The sequence below is a fragment of the Oryctolagus cuniculus genome, chromosome 18 (assembly GCF_964237555.1).
Source record: "Oryctolagus cuniculus chromosome 18, mOryCun1.1, whole genome shotgun sequence".
Lineage (NCBI taxonomy): Eukaryota > Metazoa > Chordata > Mammalia > Lagomorpha > Leporidae > Oryctolagus > Oryctolagus cuniculus.
Window position 1 is genome coordinate 3,745,452 of NC_091449.1, and position 26,752 is coordinate 3,772,203.

At 65.1% G+C, this 26,752-nt stretch overlaps 1 protein-coding gene across 1 annotated transcript; it reads left to right on the top strand.

The window, feature by feature from the left end:
- The first annotated feature begins 7,440 nt into the window (after positions 1-7,440).
- RDH13 (retinol dehydrogenase 13) lies at positions 7,441-19,480 on the top strand. The gene is made up of 7 exons (XM_070063152.1): positions 7,441-7,613; positions 8,460-8,578; positions 9,158-9,313; positions 16,157-16,261; positions 17,032-17,244; positions 17,856-17,957; positions 18,449-19,480. Exons 1-7 carry the CDS (start codon positions 7,549-7,551, stop codon positions 18,676-18,678), a joined length of 990 nt encoding a protein of 329 aa, XP_069919253.1. The 5' UTR covers positions 7,441-7,548; the 3' UTR covers positions 18,679-19,480.
- Positions 19,481-26,752: the final 7,272 nt, after the last annotated feature.

A 26,752-nucleotide genomic window follows, 5' to 3' on the forward strand; every position in this document is an offset into this window, starting at 1 on the left:
GGGTCTGAGGGAGGAGGGGCTGGGGCCCAGGTCCCTGGGTCTGAGGGAGGAGGGGCTGGGGCCCAGGTCCCTGGGTCTGAGGGAGGAGGGGCAGGGGCCCAAGTCCCTGGGTCTGAGGGAGGAGGGGCAGGGTCCCAGGTCCCTGGGTCTGAGGGAGGAGGGTCTGAGGGAGGAGGGGCTGGGGCCCAGGTCCCTGGGTCTGAGGGAGGAGGGGCAGGGGCCCAAGTCCCTGGGTCTGAGGGAGGAGGGGCTGGGGCCCACGTCCCTGGGTCTGAGGGAGGAGGGTCTGAGGGAGGAGGGGCAGGGTCCCAGGTCCCTGGGTCTGAGGGAGGAGGGTCTGAGGGAGGAGGGGCAGGGTCCCAGGTCCCTGGGTCTGAGGGAGGAGGGGCTGGGGCCCAGGTCCCTGGGTCTGAGGGAGGAGGGGCAGGGGCCCAAGTCCCTGGGTCTGAGGGAGGAGGGGCAGGGTCCCAGGTCCCTGGGTCTGAGGGAGGAGGGTCTGAGGGAGGAGGGGCAGGGTCCCAGGTCCCTGGGTCTGAGGGAGGAGGGTCTGAGGGAGGAGGGGCAGGGTCCCAGGTCCCTGGGTCTGAGGGAGGAGGGGCTGGTTCCCAGGTCCCTGGGTCTGAGGGAGGAGGGGCAGGGTCCCAGGTCCCTGGGTCTGAGGGAGGAGGGGCTGGGGCCCATGTCGCTGGGTCTGAGGGAGGAGGGGCTGGGGCCCATGTCGCTGGGTCTGAGGGAGGAGGGGCTGGTTTCCAGGTCCCTGGGTCTGAGGGAGGAGGGGCTGGGGCCCGGGTCCCTGGGTCTGGGGGCGAAGGGTGGGGCCTGGGTCTCGATGTGGACTGTGCAGGTGCCCGGCCCCGCCGACCCCACAGCCTGGCGGGCATCGGGAGCCGCAGGGGAGACCGAAACTGGAGCCTCCGCCCCGGTTCCAGGGTTTCCTCCTTCACTGGCCGCTGGCCGCAAAGGAGGCCGCGCCCTGGCCCCGCCAGCCCTCGCCCGCAGTCCCCCGGGCTGAGGGGGAGGCTGAAGTCCCAGGACAGGGAGAGGGGGTGGGAGCTGCAGCTGGCTGAGGGGCGGGGGCAGGGACGCTGGGGCCCCTGGAGATCTGCCTCTCCGCCCAGACCCCTCGTCTTTCAAGAAGGGAACTAGGTTGAAGGGAGCTGGACCTGCTGGCGTGCGGTGTCCTGGAGCAGCCCAGGGCCTGGTGTGGCCCGCAGACAAAGCCCTTCCTGCAGCCTCTGGGGTTTTGAAGGATGAATAGGAGTTTGCCAAGGAAGAAGAGGCAAGGAAGGCCATGCTAAGGCATATGCACCTGCTGTGGGAGGGGGAGGGGAGAGGGTGGGAGAGGGGAGAACATCCCAGCGCTTGGGGAGACAGAAGACGGGGGGGGGAGGGTAGAAACACAAGGGGGGCCGGTGCTGCGGCTCACTAGGCTAATCCTCCACCTTGCGGCGCCGGCACACCGGGTTCTAGTCCCAGTCATGGCGCCGGATTCTGTCCCGGTTGCCCCTCTTCCAGGCCAGCTCTCTGCTGTGGCCCGGGAGTGCAGTGGAGGATGGTCCAAGTGCTTGGGCCCTGCACCCCATGGGAGACCAGGAGAGGCACCTGGCTCCTGCCATCGGATCAGCGCAGTGCGCCGGCCGCAGCGCACCGGCCCTGGCGGCCATTGGAGGGTGAACCAACGGCAAAGGAAGACCTTTCTCTCTATCTCTCTCTCTCTCACTGTCCACTCTGCCTGTCAAAAAAAAAAAAAGCACAAGGGACGGCTTCCAGGGACCGCAGCAGAGGTGAAGGGGCGGGCAGACCTGGGACAGCAGGAGTGGCCTCCCCGGGGGGCGGTGGGGAGGACCACAGGCCAGGGGCACCTCAGGGAGGCTGGCGGGTGCACGCAGAGGAGTGGGGTGCAGGTGACTGACACAGGGGGACTGTGCTGTGCTCGGTCCAGGGCTCAGTCTCAAGGAGTCCCCAGGTGGGCGGGGCGGGGGCAAACTGGGGGGCAGGACCCAGGGGGCTGCCCTGGACCCAGCCAGGGCCCTGTGTTTCCCTGGGAGCTCCTCTCCGGCCCGCCAGCCCTGGGCAGGGGCAGGGAAAGGCTCCTGGCTGGGAGGGGTGGGTGCGGGAACCGCCGGGCGGAGGAGGAGGGAAGGAGGCCGGCGCTGTTTGCTCTCTGGGCGGGCCGGAGGGTGGGGCGGGCTGGGCTGTGGGTCCTGAAACTGGAGGAGCCTGGCTCTGGCTCCTGCCTGGGGCCCCAGGGGCTGGGCCGAGGGGCAGAGGAGGGGTTGGGTCCCAGGCAGACTTGAGGTTGGGTGCTGGGTTGGGGCCGGCCTGAGCTTCCTCTGTAAGGTGGGCGATGAGACGCAGAAGGCGCTGAGACCTGGCTGTGTGCGAGCTCTACCTTTACTTCCGTCCTCGGAGGCCCCCACGTGGCCGAGGGACCCAGGATGCCGCGGGTGAGGGCAGCTCTGCACAGGCTCGCGTCCCCCTCCCCCGCGCTGCCCTTCTGTGGCCGCGCCCTCACGCTGTGCGTCCACGCGCTGGTTCCGCAGGTGCTTATGAAACATCTACCCTCCCCGGCACGGCTCCTGGTACCAGGGAGACAGACAGACATCAGTGGACCGCTCCAGTCCTGGTTCTGGAGGAAGGCATGGCTGACGTGTATACAGTGGGAAACAGGACAGAAACCACCCGGCCAGTTTTGCTTCTCTCTCGCCCTCTCTCCCTCTCTCCCTCTCCCCTCCATCCCCACATCCTATCCCTCTGAAAGATTTATTTTATTTTATTTTATTTTATTTTATTTTATTTTTGACAGGCAGAGTGGACAGTGAGAGAGAGACAGAGAGAAAGGTCTTCCTTTGCCGTTGGTTCACCCTCCAATGGCCGCCGCTGCAGCCGGCGCACCGCGCTGATCCAATGGCAGGAGCCAGGATCCAGGTGCTTTTCCTGGTCTCCCATGCGGGTGCAGGGCCCAAGGACTTGGGCCATCCTCCACTGCACTCCCTGGCCATAGCAGAGAGCTGGCCTGGAAGAGGGGCAACCAGGACAGAATCCGGCGCCCCAACCGGGACTAGAACCCGGTGTGCCGGCGCCGCAAGGCGGAGGATTAGCCTACTGAGCCACGGCGCCGGCCTTATTTTATTTGAAAGCCAGAAGTAGACAGAGAGCTCTTCTACCTCCTGGTTCAATCCCCAAGTGGTTGCAATACCCAAGCCTGGAGCCAGGAGCTTCTTCTGGGTCTTCCACATGGGTGCAGGGACCCAAGCTCCTGGGTCATTTTTTGCTGCCTTCCCAGAGAACTGGATTGGAGGTGGAGCAGCTGGGACTTGAACCAGCGCCTATATGGGATACCGACACTGCAGGCGGTGGCTTTACCTGCTGTGCCACAACCCTGGCCACCATGGGTTTGCTTCTCTTGGCTTTAGTTACCTGTGGCCAGCCTAGGTTTGAAAGCATTAAACCATTTGTATTAAGGTTTTAAAAAAGATTTATTTATTTGAAATGCAGAGCTACAGATGGAGAGGGAGAGGCAGAGAGAGAGAGCGAGCGAGCGAGCTCTTCATCTGCTGGTTCACTCCCCAAATGGCTGCGATGGCTGGAGCTGGGCCAATCCGAAGCCAGGAGCCAGGAGCTTCTTCCAGGTCTCCCACGTGGGTGCAGGGGCCCAAGCACTTGGGACAACTTCCACTGCTTTCCCAGGCTGTAGCAGAGAGCTGGATCAGAAGTGGAGCAGTCAGGACTCGAACCAGCGTCCATATGGGATGCCGGCACTGCAGGCGGCAGCTTTACCTGCTACACCACAGCGCCAGCCCTCCCCCCCCCTTTTTTTTTGGACAGACAGAGTGGAGAGTGAGAGAGAGAGACAGAGAGAAAAGTCTTCCTTTTTGCCGTTGGTTCACCCTCCAATGGCCGCCGCAGCTGGGGCCGCACCGATCTGAAGGCAGGAGCCAGGTGCTTCTCCTGGTCTCCCATGCGGGTGCAGGGCCCAAGCACTTGGGCCATCTTCCACTGCACTCCCGGGCCACAGCAGAGAGCTGGCCTGGAAGAGGGGCAACCGGGACAGAATCTGGCGCCCCGACCAGGACTAGAACCCGGTGTGCCGGCACCGCAGGCGGAGGATTAGCCTATTGAGCCGGCCAGCCAGCCTCTATTTTATTTTTAACTTTCACCTTTAAAAAATATTATTTATTCTCCCTTGATTTGTTTTGTTTTACAGACATTTCTATTTGAAAGGCAGACTTACAGAGTGGGGGGGGGGGGAGCAGAGAGAGAGAGAGAGCACTCTTCCATCCGCTGGTTCACTCCCCAAATGACCACACGGCCAGGGCTGGGCCGGGCTGAAGCCAGGAGGCAGGAGCCCCACCCAGGTCCACGTGGGGGCAGGGACCCAGTACGTGAGCCTTGGCTGCTGCCCCCAGGGAGCGGGATGGGAAATGAGGCGGGACTAAAGCCAGGTCCTTGTGTGGGGTGTGGAGCCCCTGCCTGCTTCCCGCCCCATCCAAGAGCCAGGAGAAGATGCGGATGGAAACAGGACAGAAGGGCCGAAGTCCTGGCCCGCTGCCCGGTGGGGCCCCATGCAGGGTGCGCTTATCCGTTCCTCACACCCTAGGCACATACAAGTGTGTACACGCTTAGAGACCTGGGGCTGGCGCTGTGGTGCAGCGGGTAGTGCCTCCGTCCACAGTGCCGGCATCCCATACGGGCGCCGGTTCTAGTCCCAGCTGCTCCTCTTCCAACCCAGCTCTCTGCTGTGGCCTGGAAAAGCAGTGGAAGATGGCCCAAGTGCTCGGGTCCCTGCACCCACCTGGGAGACCCAGAAGAAGCTCCTGGCTCTGGCTTTGGCCTGGCCCAGCCCTGGGTATCACAGCCATCTGGGGCGTGGGCCAGCGGGTGGAGTACCCCTCTCTCTGCCTCTCTCTGTCTCTAACCCTGCCTTTGCTTGCTTTCCACAGCCGCCCCCCCCTCCGTGCTCTGGTGGGGATGAAGGGACTCTCGGATACCCTCGGACGTCTGAGTCTGGTGAAGCCGCAGAGTCTGTGCGGATCCCAGGCGGACCTGTCAGCCCCTGTCAGGGCGGGGCCCCTCTGCCTCCGGGACGTGGTGGGGGAGAAGGCGTGAGCGGCCACCGCTGGGCCCCGGGGGGTGTCCTTTGCTTTTAGAATCTCGCTGCTGCAGAGACCAGGTCACGAGGGACGCTGTCCCGCGGCCGATGTTTCCGATCGGCCACTTCCTCCCCCGCCGGGAGTGCTCGCCAGGGGAAGGACCGGGCCGGAGCCGGGCAGGGTTTTGCCACGCGGTGTAGAACAGCCCCTGGGAGGGACGGCAGCACGATCCGGCACTGCCACCGCGGGACGCCGGGAGGCGTCGCTGGCACCGTTGCCACCACTGGCTGTCGTCATGGCTCCCACTCTCCTGCCTGGAAGCAGCCCACTGCTGGCCTCCCTGGTTCCCCGCCCCTGGAAACAGCCCACCGCTGCCCTCCCTGGTTCCCCGCCCCTGGAAACAGCCCACCGCTGCCCTCCCTGGTTCCCCGCCCCTGGAAACAGCCCACCGCTGGCCTCCCTGGTTCTCCGTCCCTGGAAGCAGCCCACTGCTGTCCTCCCTGGTTCCCCGCGAGGCTGGGGGCACATGTGTGCCCTGAGTTTCCTACTTTGGAAACTGCCTAGTGTGTCTTTGCTTCAGCGAGATGGGCCCTCTTTCTTTTCCTTATTGATTCAAGAATGCTCTTTCCATATTAAGGATACCAACAGGCTGGCACCACGGCTCACTAGGCTAATCCTCCGCCTTGCGGCGCCGGCACACCGGGTTCTAGTCCCGGTCGGGGCGCCGGATTCTGTCCCGGTTGCTCCTCTTCCAGGCCAGCTCTCTGCTGTGGCCCGGGAGGGCAGTGGAGGATGGCCCAAGTCCTTGGGCCCTGCACCCGCATGGGAGATCAGGAGAAGCACCTGGTTCCTGGCTTCGGATCAGCGCTGTGTGCTGGCCATGCGGCCATTGGAGGGTGAACCAACGGCAAAGGAAGACCTTTCTCTCTGTCTCTCTCTCACACTGTCCACTCTGCCTGTAAAAAATTAAAAAAAAAAAAAGTAAACCAACACTTTGTGATTCGGGTGCCCAAGCGGAGTCGGGGTGGGTGGGGGGGCGAGGTACACATCTAGGAAGAGGTGGGGGGGGCGTGAAGGCAGACTGGCCCCACCCTCAGACCCGGCCACCCCTGCTGCCTCCCCACCAGCGCACCTTTCGTGCGGTTTGCTGTGGATTAAACGCTATGTTCGGTCTCTGCTCTGTGCAACAGGGACCGTGGGGGAAAAGTTAAGAAAAATATCACATGGTACAACAGCAGGTGCATCCAGGTCGCTGGTCAATTGTTTGCTTTTATTCTCTCCTCTCGGCCACATCTCTAACCAGCTGCGCCCCGTTAAAGCTGCCGGCTGCATCCCCGAGCCACCGGCCCCTGGAAATGCTGCCACATCTCCCAGAACTCCTACCCATCCATCAAAACCCTACTCAGGTGTGCCTTGTCCTGGGAAGTCTGCTGGTCCTCGGGCTGGGTCTCCACTCATGGCCCCGACCCGGGCCGAGTGGCGCCTTTGCCTCCCCGGTCCTCGGCTTCGGAGCCCTGCAGATCGAGACGCAGCTCTCCTGGGAGAAGGGGGTCACAGCCCCGGAGGGTGAGAGCCACAGAGCCAGGGCGCCCACCGTCCTCCCGCCCCGGAGCAGGCCACACGGCGACGTCCATGGGTCGTGGAAGCCGCGACACACGGCACCTGTACGGCAGCTGGCTCTCGCTGCCTGGGAGCCCTCGGGTCTGCCGACAAACCGGGCCCAGGCACAGCAGACGCGGCCTCCCGGCAGAATCTCCAAGCGAAACGAGAGTCTGTTGGGTGCTTTCTTCTGGGTGTGTTTGCTTTACCGCAGTGTGACGTCCATGCGGAGACTTCTGTGTCCCGGAGTGAGTGAGGACCACGCTGCTCCTCCTCGAGGGCCCCGCCCTCCTCCCTCAGACCAGCGGTGCAGCCCTAGCCCCGCCTCCCTCAGACCAGGGGTCCAGGCCCAGCCCCTCCTCCCTCAGACCAGGAGTCCAGACCCCAGCCTCTCCTCCATTGTCCCCCAGGCCGCTAGGTCCTAGATTCTAGTACGGGAAGTGTCAAGTTCTCCTGGTCTACACAGAAGGTGCTGTGGTGACCACAGATCTTTAGATGCGGAAAAGAGGCTAATAGGTTTGACAGACACCTGGAGTCTGGGTGCAGCGGCGGCGGGAATCGAACCCGGATCTCTCCTCAGACCGGCACTGCGCCTAAGCGCGGGGTGAGTGTGACGTCATCCGAACGGGCTGCTAGGCCCCGCCCCCCGCTTCCGAGACTACCACTCCCAGCTGTACCTGCGCTCGGGGCCCATCCCCATAGGTCCCGGCCCTGGAAGCCCCGCCCCGGCCACGCCCCCAGGCCCTCCCGGAAGCCGCGGGCCGCACGCCAGAGCTCCCGACCGGGTCGTGGGCCGCACACGCGCGCTGCAGACCCCGCGGCGGCCCGGCTGCCCGAGTCCCGCTCCCGGGCCGGCATGAGCCGCTACGTGCTGCCGCTGTCCGTGCTGGGCACGGCGATGGGCGGCGCCGTGCTGCTCAAGTGAGTACGCGCCGCGGCGGGAGCGCAAGGCCGGGGACAGCGGGCCGGCTCGCGGCCGGCAGCGCGCTCCCGGGCCGGGAGGGCGGCCAGGCGCGGGGACGCAGGGTCACGGCCGGGGTCACCCCAAGCGCGGGGACGCGGGGTCACAGCCAGGGTCACCCCAGGTGCGGGGACGCGGGGTCACCCCAGGCGCGGGGACGCGGGGTCACGGCCGAGGTCACCCCAGGCGCGGGGACGCGGGGTCACGGCTGGGGTCACCCCAGGCTGGAGTGGGCAGGTCACGGCCCAGGGTCACCCCAGGTGCGGGGACGCGGGGTCACAGTCAGGGTCACCCCAGGTGCGGGGACGCGGGGTCACAGCCGGGGTCACCCCAGTCTGGAGTGGGCAGGTCACGGCCCAGGTCACCCCAGGTGCGGGGACACGGGGTCACGGCCCAGGGGCACCCCAGGTGTGGGGACGCGGGGTCACGGCCGGGGTCTCCCCAGTCTGGAGTGGGCAGGTCACGGCCCAGGTCACCCCAGGTGCGGGGACGTGGGGTCACGGCTGGGGTCTCCCCAGGCTGGAGTGGGCAGGTCACGGCCCAGGGGCACCCCAGCTCCTGGCTTTTGCCTCGGCCTAGCCCTCTGCCCAGCCTGGCTGTCTGGGGAGAGGCCCAGGGACGGGAGCGCTCTCTGTTTTTCTGAAATCAGGTTGCAGACATGCAGAAGCCGTGGTGCGGCCCTGTAGCTGTGTCCCCAGGGCGGCTCCCCGGGCGCCGGCCCAGCCGGACACGGAGCCCCGGACACGGTGAGCCCTGGCGCCTGCGGGGTGCCACGCACGGAGCTGACCGCGGCTCCTCCCCTCCAGGGACCACGTCGCCGGTGGGGCCTGCCCCAGCAAGGCCACCATCCCCGGGAAGACGGCCATCGTGACGGGGGCCAACACGGGCATCGGGAAGCAGACGGCCCTGGAGCTGGCCAGGAGAGGTACGGCCGCCTGCCCTTGGGTCCGCAGAGAGAGCTGTGCCCGCGCGCACAGGCAGGCGCACGCGGGACGGGGCCCCGCCTCGCTGACCAGCGGTCCCGCCTGCCTGGACTAAGCCGGACGCCCTAGGACGCCACGGACCCGGGGAGCCGGGTTCACAGAGGCGGGAAGCGGCGGCCAGGGCCCGGGAGGGAGGAGCGAGGAGCGGGAGCTGGCGCTCAGCGGGCAGGGCGGGCGGCGCCCGGTGCGCGTGCGCGCTCCCGTGTCCTGCTGCGGTTCTCTGATGAGCAGACGACTGGGGTGACCACACAGCTCGCCCTGCACGCGCACAGCCCCGTGAGCTGGGGACAGCCGCAGAGTGGCGGGGCCACCATCACGGCCGCCCCCCCTCCCCAGGGCACCTCCGTGGGGCTCGCCTGTCCCGCGTCTTCCCACGGGTTTTGGGGTCAGAGCTCGCACCAGGCCTTTTCCTGGCTGCGTAGTGCTCCGCGGCGGGGCTGCGGCCGGCGGGTGCGCGTTTGGCTCTGACTCGGCCGCGCGCATGGCCGTGCGGACTCAGGTCTTCCGGTCTGGGCTTGCAGGGGCCAGGGTCATCCTGGCATGTCGTGACATGGGCAAGTGCGAGGCGGCGGCCAAGGACATCCGCGGGGAGACCCTCAACCACCACGTCAGCGCCCGGCACCTGGACCTGGCCTCCCTGAAGTCCGTCCGCGAGTTTGCCGCGAGGATCATTGCAGGTAGGGGCCGGGCGGCCGAGCCCAGGGAGCCCCGGGGAGCCTGGCCCCTTCGGAAAACGTTTGCTGCCTCTCCCTGGCCGCCAAGGGTGGGCGTCGGGCACAGCGCCGAAGCCGGAGGAGCTGCATGGGACCCGGTACCGGTCCCTCCTCTCTGACCCGCTCCCTGCTGCGGCCCCTGGCCGGCCGCCCCTGCGCCCGGGGGGACACGGCTAGAGATGCGTCGGGCCACCCTCAGGTGGGAGGGGCGATAAGGGCAGGGCGCGGAGCTGCTGTGGTCAGGGTGAGAGGACGCAGGGTCAAGTCCGTGCTTCCCGGCGCTGGCGGGAGTGTCTCGCGGGCCTGCACCGCCAGCCCACAGCACCCGCTCTCCCCTGGGAGCCTGGAGTGAGGGACTGGTGCCACAGCTGGGCTGACTTGAAAACAGTAGGCGTCTGTGTCTGGCAGTCCTGCAGGCTGTGGTATACAGTAGGCATCTGTCTCACAGTCCTCAGGCTCTGGTATACAGTGGGTATCTATGTATTGCAGTTTTTCAGATGGAGTATACAGTAGGGGCCTATGTCTCACAGTCCTCAGACCATGGTATACAGCAGGCGTCTGTCTCACAGTCCTCAGGCCGTGGTATACAGCAGGCGTCTGTCTCAGTCCTCAGGCCGTGGTATACAGCAGGTGTCTGTCTCAGTCCTCAGGCCGTGGTATACAGCCGGCGTCTGTCTCACGGTGCTCAGGCCGTGGTATACAGCAGGTGTCTGTCTCAGTCCTCAGGCTGTGGTATACAGCAGGCGTCTGTCTCACGGTGCTCAGGCCGTGGTATACAGCAGGTGTCTGTCTCAGTCCTCAGGCTGTGGTATACAGCAGGCGTCTGTCTCACGGTGCTCAGGCCGTGGTATACAGCAGGCGTCTGTCTCACGGTGCTCAGGCCGTGGTATACAGCAGGCGTCTGTCTCACGGTGCTCAAGCCGTGGTACACAGCAGGTGTCTGTCTCAGTCCTCAGGCCGTGGTATTCAGCAGGCGTCTGTCTCAGTCCTCAGGCCGTGGTATAGAGCAGGCGTCGGTCTCAGTCCTCAGGCTGTGGTATACAGCAGGCGTCTGTCTCAGTCTCAGGCCGTGGTATACAGCAGGTGTCTGTCTCAGTCCTCAGGCCGTGGTATACAGCAGGTGTCTGTCTCACAGTCCTTAGGCCGTGGTATACAGCAGGCGTCTGTCTCAGTCCTCAGGCCGTGGTATACAGCAGGCGTCTGTCTCAGTCCTCAGGCCGTGGTATTCAGCAGGTGTCTGTCTCAGTCCTCAGGCCGTGGTATACAGCAGGCGTCTGTCTCAGTCCTCAGGCCGTGGTATTCAGCAGGCGTCTGTCTCAGTCCTCAGGCCGTGGTATAGAGCAGGCGTCGGTCTCAGTCCTCAGGCCGTGGTATACAGCAGGGGTCTGTCTCACGGTGCTCAGGCTGTGGTATACAGCAGGCGTCTGTCTCAGTCCTCAGGCCGTGGTATACAGCAGGCGTCTGTCTCAGTGTCAGGCCGTGGTATACAGCAGGGGTCTGTCCTAGTCCTCAGGCCGTGGTATACAGCAGGCGTCTGTCTCAGTCTCAGGCCGTGGTATACAGCAGGCGTCTGTCTCAGTCCTCAGGCCGTGGTACACAGCAGGTGTCTGTCTCAGTCCTCAGGCCGTGGTACACAGCAGGGGTCTGTCTCAGTGTCAGGCCGTGGTATACAGCAGGCGTCTGTCTCAGTCCTCAGGCCGTGGTATACAGCAGGCGTCTGTCTCAGTCCTCAGGCCGTGGTATTCAGCAGGCGTCTGTCTCAGTCCTCAGGCCGTGGTATACAGCAGGCGTCTGTCTCAGTCTCAGGCCGTGGTATACAGCAGGGGTCTGTCTCAGTGTCAGGCCGTGGTACACAGCAGGGGTCTGTCTCAGTCTCAGGCCCTGGTATACAGCAGGGTCTGTCTCAGTCTCAGGCCGTGGTATACAGCAGGCGTCTGTCTCAGTCTCAGGCCGTGGTATACAGCAGGGTCTGTCTCAGTCTCAGGCCCTGGTATACAGCAGGGTCTGTCTCAGTCTCAGGCCGTGGTATACAGCAGGCGTCTGTCTCAGTCTCAGGCCGTGGTATACAGCAGGGGTCTCTCAGTCCTCAGGCCGTGGTACACAGCAGGCGTCTGTCTCAGTCTCAGGCTGTGGTATACGGCAGGCGTCTGTCTCAGTCTCAGGCCGTGGTATACAGCAGGGGTCTGTCCTAGTCCTCAGGCTGTGGTATACAGCAGGCGTCTGTCTCAGTTCTCAGGCCGTGGTATACAGCAGGGTCTGTCTCACAGTCCAGTCTCGGGGTTGCCGCCCTCTCTGTGTCTCCGCGGTGGGCACAGCCAGGTCTCTGCTGGGACACCGATCCTGGTGGGGGCCCCGCCCTGTGCCGTCGCCGTTGGAGCCGGGGTCCCGCGGGGCCTGGGGTGAGGACAGGCCCCTCCCTCGCGCGGCCACGGGCCTCCCCTCCCCTGTGGGTCTCGGGCTGTGCCCGGCCCACGCCCTGGTCCTGCTCGTTCCTGGCTGGGCCCGGCCCGGGCGGGGTGGACAGCGGCGGCGGGGACGCCGGTCCTGGTGTTCTCGGTGGCCGCCTCCTGGGCCCCGGTGCCTGGTTGTCTTTCCGGGCCAGCGTGTCCATCACAGCACGCTGACGCTGGGCTGTCCCGGCCTGTCCCGTGTTGAGTGCGTCTCTGGCCTCCACCGTCTGAATTCCAGGAGCAGCGCGCCCTGGCGTGGCCACCAGAGCCGTCCCCACGTTGGGTGCGGAGCCGCCGAGTCCAGCCCTGGGGGCTGTGCTGCCTGTCGCCCGTGCGGCGGCCCCCTCGTCCGCCCTCGGTGAGAACACACCCAGGTGGCTCTTGCTGTGAGACCCTGAGTTTGTCCCTTGGGGCGGCTGTGACCAGCCCCCCAATCCTGGGGGCTGCAGGTCCACTGGCAGGGCGTGGGCGCCCCCTGTGACCCCACTGTGGAGGCCGGGCGGGGGCTGCGGGCACCTTGGACGCCTGCTGCTCCGGTCTCTGCCGCTGTGTTCACGTGGTCCCGCCCGCAGGTCCCTCTTGGGGACACAGAGGGCACCGGTCACGGGCTTCGGGGCCCTCCTTGGCCCCCAGAGCAGCCAGACCCCACGCGGGAGCATAGAGCCCGCGTGTGCCTCTGCCTCTCCGCGCGTGCAGGGGGCGGGTTCTGTAGAACACCGCTCTGCGTACACGTGTGGATTCCGGGTGTCGGCCGACACGGCCGTGAGCCCACGGGTGCTTCCAGCCGGGGGCCGGCAGGGCCAGGTTGCAGGAGGCGCCACCAGGTCAGGCCTCCCCCGACGGGGCGAGACCCCCACGCCGGGTCCCCCGTGGGTCCCTGTGTTGAGGACTAGGGTCTGGGCTGCAGACCCTTCCCCTCAAAGCACTCACGAGGGGTTAGGACCCCAGCATTCACCTGCCACATGCGGTGGGGTGCCCCCCTGGTCGGGGGGGGGGGACCGCGGGGGTGGGGAGGGAGGGCGGTGACGCTGACTCATCGCCGTGTCCTGCTCGGCAGACTCGGGTGACGCCGGGGACACCGGTGAGTCAGGTGTGGGCTCTGAGTTCATTTAAAAAAAGTAGGAAACTGTTACGTGGAAAGTTCTGGAAATAATTCCTGAACTTGTTGCTCTGGCGTGCTTCCGTGCCGTCCTGTTTCTTTCATCCCGGTTGCTCTCGCGCTGGGCCCGATTGGGAATCACACTTCGCGACAGGTGCGCGCGTGCAGGAAGAGACAGCACGTGGAGTGCCCGGCTTCCGCGGGGGTCCCGGAGCGTGGCCCTGTGGGTCGGGGGTGGTGCGGAGCCCTCACCGCCCGTCCTGCTCCTCGTGCAGCCTGTTGGGAGCTGTGTCACGTGTTTGTTTATTTTAAAGGTTTTATTTACGCATTTGAAAGGCAGCGGTACAGAGCGAGGAGAGACACTCCCCAAGGACAAAATGGCCAGGTATGGGCCAGGCTAAAGATTTGTTTACTTATTTGAAAGTTAGAGTTACACAGAGAGAGGAGAGGTAGAGAGAGAGAGAGAGAGAGAGGTCTTCCATGCACTGGTTCACTCCCCAGTTGGCCACAACAGCCAGAGCTGCACCGATCTGAAGTCAGGAGGCAGGAGCTTCTTCCAGGTCTCCCACGTGGGTGCAGGGGCCCAAGGACTTGGGCATCTTCTACTGCTTTCCCAGGCCATAGCAGAGAGCTGGATGGGAAGTGGAGCAGCCGGGACTGGAACTGGCGCCCATATGGTGGCGGCTTTACCCGCTGCGCCACAGCACTGGCCCCCATCTAGGTCTCCTACATGGGTGAAGATTTGGGCCTTCCTCTGCTGCTTTCCCAGGCATTGGCAGGGAGCTAGATTGGAAGTGGAGCGGCCGGGACTGGATCCAGTACCCTTGTGGGATGCTGGTGTCGCAGGCGGAGGCTTAACCTGCTGGCCGGTTGTATGCATATATACAGCAAGTGGCAAATGTAAGTGCACCACCCCTTACACAGAGCAGAGCCATGACACACCCAGTGCTGCCCCCACTGCCCCTCCCCCCATCTGGTGCTGCCCCCACTGCCCCCCCACCCGGTGCTGCCCCCACTGCCCCCCCCACCCGGTGCTGCCCCCACTGCCCCCCCACCCGGTGCTGCCCCCACTGCCCCTCCACCCGGTGCTGCCCCCACTGCCCCCCCACCTGGTGCTGCCCCCACTGCCCCCCCACCCGGTGCTGCCCCCACTGCCCCCCCACCCGGTGCTGCCCCCACTGCCCCCCCACACCCGGTGCTGCCCCCACTGCCCCCCCACCTGGTGCTGCCCCCACCGCCCCCCCCACCCGGTGCTGCCCCTGCTGCCCCCCCACACCCAGTGCTGCCCCCGCTGCCCCCACCCTCTCAGGACGCCATGCTCCCAGCGTCCCGCTGTGTCGTGCAGCCCCGCTGGCCCTGAGCTCCGACGGCCGAGCTCACTGCCCCTCTGCGTGGGCGCTTGGCTCCCGGGCGTTCGTGATCGCGGCGTGCTGCTGTGGGCGTCCTCGTGCCCTTCTGCGGTTTCCCTCCGGGAGGGCGTCCGCGTCTCTGAGGCGGCCTCTCTCCCTCGGCCCGCCGGCCGGGTCGCAGGCGGTGGTGGGCGCTTGCGGGAGGAATGCACGGTGGCTTTGTACAGAGTTTATAGGGGGCTGGGCCGTGCAGCCCCGCAGATGCCCGCATAGCCAGGCGGCCCCAGGCAGAGGCTGGGAGCCCGGAAGTCAGCGGGGGTCTCCCGTGGGAGGGGACGGCACTGTGTATGCAGCGCCCCGCCTCTCAGCCTTCTTCCTCTTCTTCCTCCTGCAGGAAACGCCTTGTCTGCAGTGGGCTTTGGGGGAGCGGGGGGAGCCGTGTCAGGGTGGAGGGCCGGCCTCTCGTGTTTTCCTGAGGCCGGCATCCAGAGCGGAGACCTCAGGGCACCTCTTGCACTCTGCGTGTTTTATCGCAGTTAACACGCAAGGAAAATCAAAGGTATCCCGGTGGAGCAAAACAGGAAGTGAGTGGGAGCGCCACGGGTGCCCCACGACCCCAGGGCCTTTGCTCTGCTGGCTCGGACCTCGCCTCTTGCCCCCCAGCGCCCCCGGGGTTCCCTGGAGCAGCCCTGTTCTCTCCAGTGCGAGCCTGTGTCGCCGGTCCCCGGACGTGTGCCTTGTGTCTCGTGGCGCCGGCGTGTCCGTCCCGCGAAGGCAGGGCCTTGGCTGTCTTGTCCACCCTGTATTTCCAGTGCCCGGAAATAAGTAGGTGTTAGCAAGTGCTCGCTCGGTGAATGATGATTGCAGGTCTCCCCGGGCAGGCGGGTCTGTACTGTTGTCTCTTTTGCAAAGGGGGCATTGAGTCACAGGGCCACGTGATTGGCTGGGGCTTGGGGAGGGCTGGGTCTTGGCTGGCCCGCCCCACCCCTCCTCCCCACGTGAAGAGCGAGATCAAGGTCCCGGTGTTGGGTGTGGGTCCCCTGACTGGTTATCTGCCGAAAACCCTAGGGCTCACCGTGGCTCTGCAGGGGGCCTTGTTTGGAGGCAGGGTCTTCACCGAGGTGGTCCAGGAAGGGTGGCCGTAACCCCGTGAGGCTCGCGTCCCGCCGTCCACAGCCAGGGAGAGCGAGCGGCCGGGGCCGTGCCGATGCCTTCACGTGGCCCCTGCGGCCTCTGGGAGAGGGGACATGCACCCTGCTGTCTCGGCCCCCGGGCCTGGGCCTGGCTGCGGAGCCTGAGACCCGTGTGATGGTGGGGGTGGTCTCCCTTGCTCAGCCTGTCTTACAGAAGAGGAGACAGGCTGCAGCCTGTGTGTCCTCCCCGCTGTGCGGGCCGGGTGTTGGGCTGGGACTAAGAGGCGCCTGTCGGCTACAGCTCCTCCCCACTGCGCCAGCTGGGTGTCGGGCTGGGACTGAGATGCACCTGTCGGCCGCGCTCCCCGGCTCCCTGCTTGAGGCCCAGGGAGCCTGCAGGGGAGGGCTCTAAGGCTTCAGTGGGGGAGGGGGTCCTGGGGTCACGGGGCCACAAACTGGAAGAGAGAGAGAGGGAGGGAGGGAGGGGGGAGACGGAGAAGGAGATCCACCTGTTTTCCACCTGTTGGTTCACTCCCCAAATGCCCGCAGTAGCCAGGGCTGCACCAAGCTGAAGCCGGGAGCCAGGAGCTGCCACTGGGTCTCCCAGGTGGGTGGCAGGGACCCAAGTACTTGGTGCACATTAGCACGGAGCTGAAATCGGAGACGGAGGCAGAGTGGGGTCCAGGCGCCCTGGTGTGGGATGTGGGGTTCACACACTGCTGCGGGGCGGGTGTCGGGGACACCGCTGCACCCTGATGCGCGTGCCCGTCTTGCAGAGGAGGAGCGAGTGGACATTCTCATCAACAACGCGGCCGTGATGCGGTGCCCGCACTGGACCACCGAGGACGGCTTCGAGATGCAGTTCGGTGTCAACTACCTGGGTGAGGCCTGGGCCGGGGGCGGTCCCACTCCATTTCTGGGACGGGCAGGTGGCCCAGCGGTCACTCGTCGGGGCCTGGGCTGGGGGTGGTCCCGCTCCATTTCTGGGACAGGCAGGTGGCCCGGTGGTCACTCGTCCAGGCCTGGGCCAGGGGCGGTCCCACTCCATTTCTGGGATGGGCAGGTGGCCCGGCGGTCACTCGTCGAGGCCCGGGCCAGGGGCGGTCCCACTCCATTTCTGGGACGGGCAGGTGGCCCCACGGTCACTCGTCAGCCCCTGGTCCAGAGAAGTCTTGGCTGCTGTGCCTCTCCTGTCGCTCTGGGTGAGGCAGGGGCTCGCTGGGAGAGCCACCCGGGCCCTGGTGTGGGCTCCTCACGTGGGCGTGGCCGGCCTGCCGGTGTGTCCGACTCCTTCACTGTCACTGTCACTTGTTGCTTTGTGTTCTTGTTCGTGGTCTGCCCGCCCGGCCACGACGCAGGTCCCTTAGAACAGAGAGCTGTCCTGCTCCCGGCTCAGTGTCCAGGGCCAGCGTGCTGCCCGTGCACAGCAGGTGCCGGGAGCTGTCCCACCTAGTGGCCTGGGAAGGCAGTGGAGGATGGCCCGTCACCCATGTGGGAGACCCGGAAGAAGCTCCTGGCTTTGACCTGGATCAGCTCTGGCTATCGTGGCGTGAACCAGAGGATGGAAGCTCGCTTGCTCCCTCTCTCTCTTCTCTCTCTCTCTCTCTCTGCCTTTACTACAAGACGAAGTTCTTTTGTCCCCCGCACCCAGGTCACTTCCTGTTGACCAACTTGCTGCTGGACAAGCTGAAGGCCTCGGCGCCCTCCCGCATCGTCAACCTCTCGTCCTTGGCCCACGTGGCCGGCCACATAGACTTCGACGACCTGAACTGGCAGACGCGGCGCTACGACACCAAGGCCGCCTACTGTCAGAGCAAGCTGGCTGTCGTCCTCTTCACCAAGGAGCTGAGCCGGCGGCTGCAAGGTGCGAGTGGCGGGCCCCGCCGGACCCCTCTTCCCTCCCCTCTGAGCCTGGGAGGACAGAGGCCAGGCTCTGCCTCCACAACACAGTGCCTGGCTCCCTCCTGGTGCCCGGGGCAGACATCGCTAATCGATCCCTGTCCTAACCAGGCGTCCTTGCTGATCTCAGACAGGCACCTGGGGCTGTAGGCAGTGGCTCTCAACTAGGGGTGATTTCGGTTGCCATTGTCTGGAGATGTGAGCACAGCTGCTGGCGGAGGGGTGCTCCTGGCGCCTGCGGGGTGAAGACCCGCACTGCTGCTCAGCTGCCCCCATGCCCTCGGCCCTCACGGCCCGGAACGTTGGCAGTGCCGAGGCCGAGACGTCTGCCCTGGGCCCCGTTCTCGGAGGTGGTCTGGTCCCGCCCGCCCCACTGCCGCAGACCCCTGGGAGGGGAGCGGAACCCAGCGGCGTGTCCAGAAAAGCTCCGCTCGGGACGGCTGACCCGATGCCGAGTCTCCCAGCGAGGACGGTGGGGTCCGGACGGGGAGGCCGCGGAGCTGAGGGCGGCAGCGTCGGGGAAGGGCGGGCGCCCGGCCCTGCCCGCCGGCCTTCCTCATCCTCCCGTCTTCCCAGGCGCCGGTGTGACCGCCAACGCGCTGCACCCCGGCGTGGCCCGGACGGAGCTGGGCAGACACACCGGCATGCGCGGCTCCACCTTCTCCAGCCTCACCCTCGGTGAGTCCCCGGGGCGCCCCGGGCCTGCTGCTGCCCGCCCTCCCCTGCGTCTCTTCTGTGCCCGAGCCCGGGGCCTCATGGGAAAGCCAGGCGCCACCCAAACCACTGGTCCGGCCAGGAAACCGTCACCCCCGAGCCTCAGCTCCCCATTTTTCCAGTGAGGGGCACAGGGGCACAGTGGATGCGGCCTCCCCCAGAGGGGCCAGCCCGGCACCGGGCCCGGTGTAGTCTGACAACCTGGCCATTGTAGCCCACATTTAGTGGGCAGTTGCTCTGCACAGAGAATCTTGGTGAGGCTGCAGTGGGTGCATTCCCTAAGTAAGAATTATTGTAAGGGCGGAGGGCTAGGGGGAGGGCTCGGGGCCTCCATCTTCCTGGGAAAAGCCAGGGAGGCTTCCTGGGGGAGGCAGCAAGTGGGCTGGGAAGCACATGGGCACAGGTGGGGGTGGGCTCCCTGCGGGCCCCTCCCTCAGCGTGTGCACCGATTGCAGGACCGATCTTCTGGCTGCTGGTCAAGAGCCCCCAGCTGGCGGCCCAGCCCAGCGTCTACCTGGCCGTGGCAGAGCAGGTGGAGGGCGTTTCTGGAAGGTACTTCCATGGGCTCAAAGAGAAGGCGGTGGCCCCTGAGGCTGAGGACGAGCAGGTCGCCCGGAGGCTGTGGGATGAAAGCGCCCGTCTGGTGGGCTTGGAGGTGCCCCGTGAGTCCTCTGTCCCCAAGTAGCCTCTGGAGCAGAGAGCCACCCGGGTCTGCCTGGGGAGAGGCCAGGTGAAGATGGACTGCTGCTGGCCGTGCCCTTGTCGTCCACCAGGGGGCGGTGCTGACGCCACGAGAGCCTCAAGACCCAGGCCTGCGGGCTGCCATGCCTGTGGCACCCTCTAGGGGGCAGTGCCGACACCACCTGTGCCTCGAGATGAACCGCTGGCTCCTGTGCCCGCGGCGCTCTCTAGCGGGACAGAGCTGGCACCACATGAACCCAAGGACGGCTGGCTGCCATGCCCACAGCGCTCCCTAGGGGGCAGGGCTGGTGCCGTGTGTCTGTCGGCCTCAGCGCCCTGGACGGCGGGTGGGTTGCCTGGCGCCGGGTCTCTGCCTCCCCGCAGGTGACTCCTTTGGGAATCTGCGCTGGGAGTGGCTGGGAGCGGTCAGTTCCCCCCGGCTGGGGTGGGGTGGGGCGGGGGTGCCGGAAGCCCTCGCTGGCGGCAGCGGCCTGTGTGGGGTTGTGTTAACAGCGAGCTGTCTGACAGACCCCGTGGAGTTCCTGGTGCCCCCCGGCACCTTGTGTGTGTCCGTCCCTGTCTGAGTTTTCCCAGCCGGGGGACTGGCAGTCACTCCCACCTCGCAGGAGGCTGTGGGTCCCAGGCTGGACCCTGTGCACGGGGCACAGGCAGACGCACACCTGGCCTTGTCGCTGGGTCGCCTCGGGACACCAGCTGCCGACTGCCTGGCCGTGAGGAAGTGGCTGTGGGCTGGACCAGCCCCACGTCTGTTCCGTCTAGGAAATTAAACAATTGTCAAACCCCCACCTTGAAAGGAAAGGGTTATTCATCTGAAGGGTAGAGAGAGAGAAAGAGCATGCTTCCACCCGCTGTTCACTCCCACATGGCCACAACAGCCAGGCCCGGGCCAGGCTGAAGCCAGGAGCCAGGAGCTCCATCCGCGTCTCCCACGTGGGCACAGGGGCCCAAGCACTTGGCCGTCCTCCACTGCTTTCCCAGGAGCATGAGCAGGGAGCTGGATCGGAAGTGGAGCAGCCGGGACTTGAACCGGCACCCATGTGGGATGCCAGCATCCCTGTTTAGGGAATTTCTTTTTTTTTTTTTTTTAATTTTGCATGTTTTATTTATTTATTTATTATTTTGACAGAGTGGACAGTGAGAGAGAGAGAGAGAAAGGTCTTTCTTTGCCGTTGGTTCACCCTCCAATGGCTGCTGTGGCCGGCGCACCGTGCTGATCCGAAGGCAGGAGCCAGGTGCTTCTCCTGGTCTTCCATGGGGTGCAGGGCCCAAGCACTTGGGCCATCCTCCACTGCACTCCCGGGCCACAGCAGAGAGCTGGCCTGGAAGAGGGGCAACCGGGACAGAATCCAGTGCCCCGACCGGGACTAGAACCCGGTGTGCCGGCGCCGCTAGGCGGAGGATTAGCCTAGTGAGCCACGGTGCTGGCTGGGAATTTCATTCTGAGTGTTACCAGGGCGGCAAGCTGGGTGGTGGCCAGAGGCTCCGCCCACCTCGTGGCCGTAGTTGTTGATGTCGGGGTGCCCTCGAGGTGCCTGTGTAAGGGACGCGGGGTTCGGGTGAGAACGGGCGCTGGGCTGGGTGCAGAGTTGAAGGGGAGATGACAGCGGTGCGGGCCGGGGCTGAGTCAGCGTCCGCCGTGGCGCCAGCTCGGCGCTTCCCCCGCCTGGGCACCGCCCTCTCTGTTTGAGGGTGGCCTGCGCCTCTTGGCTCACGGCCGACAACGGAAGCCTCGTGGCTCCAGGCGGCCCCGTAGCTCAGCCCCGGCCCTCTGCCCCCTGCCCCCTGCCCCCTGCTGCATGACCCGGGGTCCCGGCCCTGCTTTGAAGCCGGCCAGTGAGCGATGCCCCTCCCGCCACCCCGGCCCCGGGGATCAGACGTGGACGTCTCGGCACTCTGTGGAGTCGCCCTGAGTTCTCCCGCTGCCCCTCGGCTCCGCTCTGTCGCGACCAGGCTGGCCCAGCTCCACGGGCTCTGCGAGGCTCAGACTGACCGCGGTGGAGGGTTGTCCTCGCCGGCCGGCCGCGCCTCGCCCTTCTCCTCCCGATTCTTCGCGGTTTTCTGACGGAGAATGCGGCCGTTGGTTTACTCTTACCTTTCTCGTGGCACCCTGGGGACGGAAGGTGGACCCGGTGTCCACTCTCTAGGGCGTCCCGTGTCCGGATTGGAGGGGCAGAGCCCAGCGCAGGTGGCCGGCCTCCGGGTGCCCTGCGGCTCAGGGGCTCAGCCTCCTCCACCCCCCGCGGTGTGGAGACATCGGCTCACGAGTGAGGTGGCTGGTGGACCCTGCTGTGACCTCCAGAGAGCCGGAGGTGACACCGTCTACCCCAGGAGACCGCAGACTTGCTCAGGGCAGAAGGAGGCGGTCTGGGGTGTGTCCCAAAGCCCAGCCGTCTGTGAGAACCCCAGGGAGCGCTCAGGGCTGTGACAGGGCTGGCGCACTAGTTGTAGAAAATGTCACATGTCGTCAGCCACTGAGCTGAGCCCCGGGACCCCTCCCTCCATGCCCCCTGGCTCCTCCGTGGTCCTGCAGCTCAAGGGTTCGTGCCCGGCTCCTGCGGGGCCCCAGGACATGTGGTCGGGGTCCTTGTCCCTCCAGTTGTTGAACAGCAAACATCAGCCTGTGTGAGAGCAAGATGCTGCATGGGAAACGGCCAAGGGAGGACGAGGGGCAGTTTGGGGAATTCAAGAAAACGGGAAACGAAACCAAGGACGCTGCTCCTCTCCTGTGCCCCAGCCACCCTCCCGCCAGAGCGCTGGCTAGCACAAAACCGTAGTCCACCACACTGGGCAGAAGAGGGCGCTGTCGAGTCAGAACCTTCACCAGCGGCCGCCAGAGGGCGCAGTGCCCGGTAGGTGTGGACTATCGAATGCCGCGTGAACCCAGGGTTGAGTTGGCGCGCACGTGCCTGGAATCGGGGCAGGTGTTCGCAGTGGTGGAGACAAGCTGTGACGCCCACGTCCCGTTCGGGGCTCTGCTTCTGATCCAGCTCCCTGCTGTTGAGTACCCGGGGGCCCAGCAGACAACCGCCCAAGTGCCTGGGCCCCTGCCGCCCACGTGGGAGACCTGCAGGGGGTTCTAGCTGCTGGCTTCAGCTGCTGCAGGCATTGGGGGAAGGAACGGAACTCTCTTTGCCTTCAAATAAAATGAAATAAAACATACTTAAAACATGTAAGTGTGGGGCTGGGTGGGAGGTCCTTCGGCACTGTCCGTGTACGGGGATCACTGGGGCCCCTCCTGTCTCCCGGGCCCCCAGCACACAGCTTCCCCCAGACACCCTCACCGGAGCAGAATCAAGGGAGTCGCCTCCAAGGCTGGGGCTGGTGTTGTGCAGTGGGCGAAGCTGCCTCCTGCAGCGCCGGCGTCCCATATGGGCACCGGCTTCAATCCTGGCCGCTCCACTTCCGACCCAGCTCCTGCTAACGCACCTGGGAAAGCGGTGGAGGATGGCCCAAGTGCTTGGGCCCCTGCCCCAACGTGGGAGACCGGATGAAGCTCCTGGCTCCAGGCTTCAGCCTGGCCCAGCCCTGGCTCTTGTGGACATTTAGGGAGTGAACCAGCAGATGGAAGATCTCTTTGTCTCTGCCTCTCCCTCTCTCCCTGCAACTCTGCCTTTCCAATGAATAAATAAAATCTTTGACAGCTACCCTGTGAGCTAAGCAAGCCCCCTTTCTCTGGAAGTGCCCAGCCTCGTTGCTGGAGTCACGGGAAGCACTTGCAGTCGCTGTCTGCTCAGCTCCAGCAGGCGGCAGCACCGCCCTCCCGGCGTGCTCCGGGCTGGGGTGTCGTGGCGGGACGTCCACTGGGTCTCCACGCCCTGCCTGGCTTGGGTCTCAGGCTGCAGAGGTCTCCAGGTACCTGGCAGACACCGGAGAAATAAACAGGCCCCGAGACCAGCGGCTTCTGTGCAGTCACTCGGGCGCCTTAGGCCCCGTGCCGTGGGGGCGGGCAGTGCCCCCTCCCCAGGAGGGGCCAGCCCAGCGGCTTCTCCCCGGTCATGGGGCTGTGGGGCAGCGGGGGTCTCGTTGGTGCTCCTGCTTCTCCTCTTCCTCTGAAGATTTAATTATTTCTTTGAAAGGCAGAATGACAAAAGCAGACACACACACACACACACACACACACACACACACACACACGGAGCTTTTCATCTGCTGGTTCACTCCTCAGATGGCCCCAGCTGCCAGGGTTGGGCCAGGCCAGGGCCAGGAGCCAGGAGCCCCATCTGGGTCTCCCATGTGGGTGGCAGGGCCCAAGCACCGCTGCTTTCCCATGCGTCTCGGCAGGAGCTGGATCGGAAGCAGAGCAGTCGGGGCCCGTTCTCGTGGATGACGCCAGTGCTGCAGGCGGTGGCGTCGCCGGCTGCACCGCCACGCCGGCCCCTGGGGTGTCCTCTCCGGGCTCTAAGTTGCTCTTACGGGAAAAATGTAAGCTCTTCCGCCTGCTGGTTCACTCCCCAAATGGCCGAAACACCCAGAGCTGGGCTGACCCAGGAGCCTGGAACTCAGCACTGCCCAGGGCCACACGTCCCTTGTTCCTCACTGTGGGGGTCTCCTGGGCGGTGCAGGGTGTGAGCAGGACCCTAGCCCCACCCACCGAGTGCCGGGAGTACTGATTCCAGTACTAAAGATTTATTTTGTTTGAAAGGCAGAGATAGAGACAGAGAGAGAGAGGTCTTCCATCTATTGGTTCTCTCCCCAGATGGCCACAATGGCTGGAGCTGCGCCGATCCGAAGCCAGGAGCCAGGAGCTTCTTCCAGGTCTCCCACACAGGTGCAGGGGCCCAAGCACTTGGGCCATCTTCTGCTTTCCCAGGCCACAGCAGAGAGCTGGATCGGAAGAGGAGCAGCCGGGACTAGTGGCCTCGTGGCCACTGTGGTGGACAGCTCCAGGCTCACGGGGTGGCTGTTGTGAGTGAGCTGATGCCGGCCATTGTCTGAGCTGACACTGGTCATTGTCTGAGTTGACACCAGCTGTTGTCTGACACCAGCTGCTGTCTGAGCTGACACAGGCTGTAATGTCAAAGCTGCCACCGGCTGTTGTCTGAGCTGACAAACAGCTCAGAGAGAGAGAGAGGGAGGGAGGGAAAGGGAGGGAGAGAGGGGGGAAATAGAGAGGGAAATAGAGAGGGAGAGGGAGAGAGAGAGCAGGAGAGGGGGGAAATAGGGAGAGAGAGAGAGGGAGGGAGAGAGGGAGAAGGAGTGGGAGAGAGAGGAAGGGAGGATATAGAGGGAGAGGGAGGGAGAGAGGAGAGACAGAGAGAGAGGGAGAGAGGGGGGAAATAGAGAGGGAAATAGAGAGGGAGAGGGAGGGAAGGAGAGAGAGGGAGAGAGACCCCCAACCCTCGGGAAGGAGGGGAGAGGAAGCTACAGGCTGAGGTCAGTAGGACCCCAGCCTCTCCATGAGCGCCCGGGGCCACGGCCCCTCCGCAGCCTCTCTGCTGCTCCCAGCGGCACGCGTGGTCGCCATGAGGGGATCTGTGGGTGCCGTGCTCCGGGACAGCGGGGCCAGGTGCACTGCCTGTGGCCTCCTCTGTCAGCACCAGTGGAGGGGACAGCTCCAGGCCAGCACATGCGGACACGGGCGCTGGCCGAGGTCCCCTCGGATGATCCCCGCTCAGAGACGCCGTCCATGAGCAGGCACAGCTGGGCGTGGCTGTGAGAACGTTCCCGTGAGCACACGTCTGGGGCAGTTGCCGGCCGTGGCTGTCTCCTGCGTGTTCTCTGGCAGCTGGGGGAGGGGGGCCGTGCTGTGTGTGTGTCCTCTTTCTGTGCTGTTTTGTTGAGATGCAAGGTCAGTCCTGAGTGGTGGTCGAGGCCAGCAGGAGTCTCAGGCGCCTGTTAATACCAGCCTGGAGCCCGATCGTGGCTCTGTGCCACCTGTCGGTGCCTGCGGCCCTCGTCTGCACACGGGGGCGTGGGTCTCGGAGCGCGGCTGTTCTCGGCACGCAGAGGCCTCTCAAGTAGATGAATTAGAGTGGGGGGCTGAGCCTTTAAGAATCCCAGGCCTCACATCGGAGTGCCTGGGCTCGGGTCTTGCCTCTGGATCCCGACTCCAGCTTCCGGCTAACGCAGACGCTGGGGGCAGCGGGTAGCAGGCAGCACCCGGGTAGAGTAGCAGGCTGTGACTGAGTTGCTGGCTCCCAGCTTTGACCTGGCCCAGCCCTGGCTGCTGTGGGGAGTGAACCAGTGGAGCAGGAATTCTCTCTGCCTGCCTGTCTGTCCCTCCTGGCTCTCAAGTAAGTAAAAAGAATTATAAAAAGAATTACAAAGGAGAACACAGGGGTCTCATTGTTAGGGAATAGGTCGTGGTTCGGTGTAGAAATTTGAAATTTATAAAATTAATCACAGGCATGAAAAACCTCTTGAATCTTCTATTATGACCAATTAAGTTGCACATTTTTCTGAGGGTGTATTTATTTGAGAGAGAGAGAGAGAGGTCTTCCACAGATGGCCACAATGGCTAGGGCTGGGCCAGGCTGAAGCCAGGAGCCAGGAGCCTCTTCTGGGTCTCTCATGCAGGTGCAGGGGCCCAAGCACTTGGCCATCTTCTCCTGCTTTCTCAGGGCACAGCAGAGAGCTGGATCGGAAGCGGAGCAGCAGGGACTCGAACCAGGGCTCAGAGGGGATGCAGGCGCTGCAGTAGCTGAGCTCACGGGCTGCCCACAGGGTCCAGCCAGGTCCACCGCTGCCAGTGCGGGCACCCTCAGACTGCGCAACCCTGGGCGGCCCCAAATCCCCTCCCCCAGCTCGCAGCCCCGCCCACAGCAGCCTCCCTGTCTGGGTGCGGGATTCCTCCTCCTTCCCACCTGTGGGGAGAAGCCTCACCTCTCCTAGGCGGACGTGGCGCTCTGGGCCGTGCGCTGCTTGGTGCCTGCCCGCAAGAAACGCGCGCGCAGCCGGGGTTTCCGGGGCGGGGTGCGGTGAGCGTGCCCCTTCCTGTGCTGGCGGGGCTGTCATGCTCCCCCTACAGGGCTGGGGAGCTGGGCAGGGCCCGGGGTCGTGTTCCTGTCTTGGTGAGTGCGCGGGGTGGGGGGTGGGGGGTGTTCTGTGGCCCCCCCGAGCTGCGCACCCCGCGCCTCTCCTGGGGCCTGGGGGACCCCCCATGACCCCCGTTGTCAGCTGCGACCCGGGTCTGGGGCCCTGAGCACGAGGAATTGGGGAACGGCTGTCTCTGGACCGGAGGATTCGGGCACACGAGGTTTTTTTTTTTTTTTTTTTTTTTTTTTTTAATCTGAGGTGGCCCAGTGGGCCCTGCTCCCCGTCCACACCCGACCTCTCCTTGTTGCTTTAATCCTCAGCCCGGCACCAGCAGGCCAGCGTGGGGCGGGCAGGGGCAGAGGACTGGGACATCAGCACAGGGTCTGGGCCCCCTCCGTCTGCTGGCAGCTCCCTCCTTTGCAGAGGGGTGGGCGGTTCGGCGGCGGGGGCGGGTAAGATTCGGACCTCAGCCGTTTCCTGCGTGGGCCCCAGGTTTCTCCTTTGTGAAGTGGCCCAGTGACAGGCCCACGGGGGTGCCCGCCGCTGGTGGCGCAGGCAGCTCAGGCCTGCGTGGTGACGTCGGCTGCGGCTTCCGCGTGGCCAGGCTCTCTGCTCTCAGCTCACTGCACACACACTGCTCCAAGCCAGCGCCTTGAGCCCACGCTGTGGTCCCAGGCTGTCCTGTGTGCTGGGGCTTTGAACCCGCCTCCTACATGAGTGACAGCAGTGTGGACCGAACACATGGCTTCGAACGTGGGGCACTGAGGAGCAGCAGACGGATGGTGGGTGTGGGAGGCTGTGGGAGGGGTTTGCAGGGAGTCTTTGAGAGACAGAGGGCTCCTGTCTGCCCCGTCATCCCCCAGACCCTGCGACAGCTGCGGCTGAAGCCGGAGCCAGGCCTCCCCCGTGGGGGACAGAAGCCGTTTGAGCCAGCACGGCTGCCCACGAGGGTCTGCCCTGCATCACCCACAGTCCTTCTGGGTGAGCCTGGGACCACGGAGGCGCCGCCTCTGAGCACCAGTGCCATGGAGCAGCCGGGGGTGGTGGTGTCCAGATCCCGCGGCATCAAACATGGGCGTGGG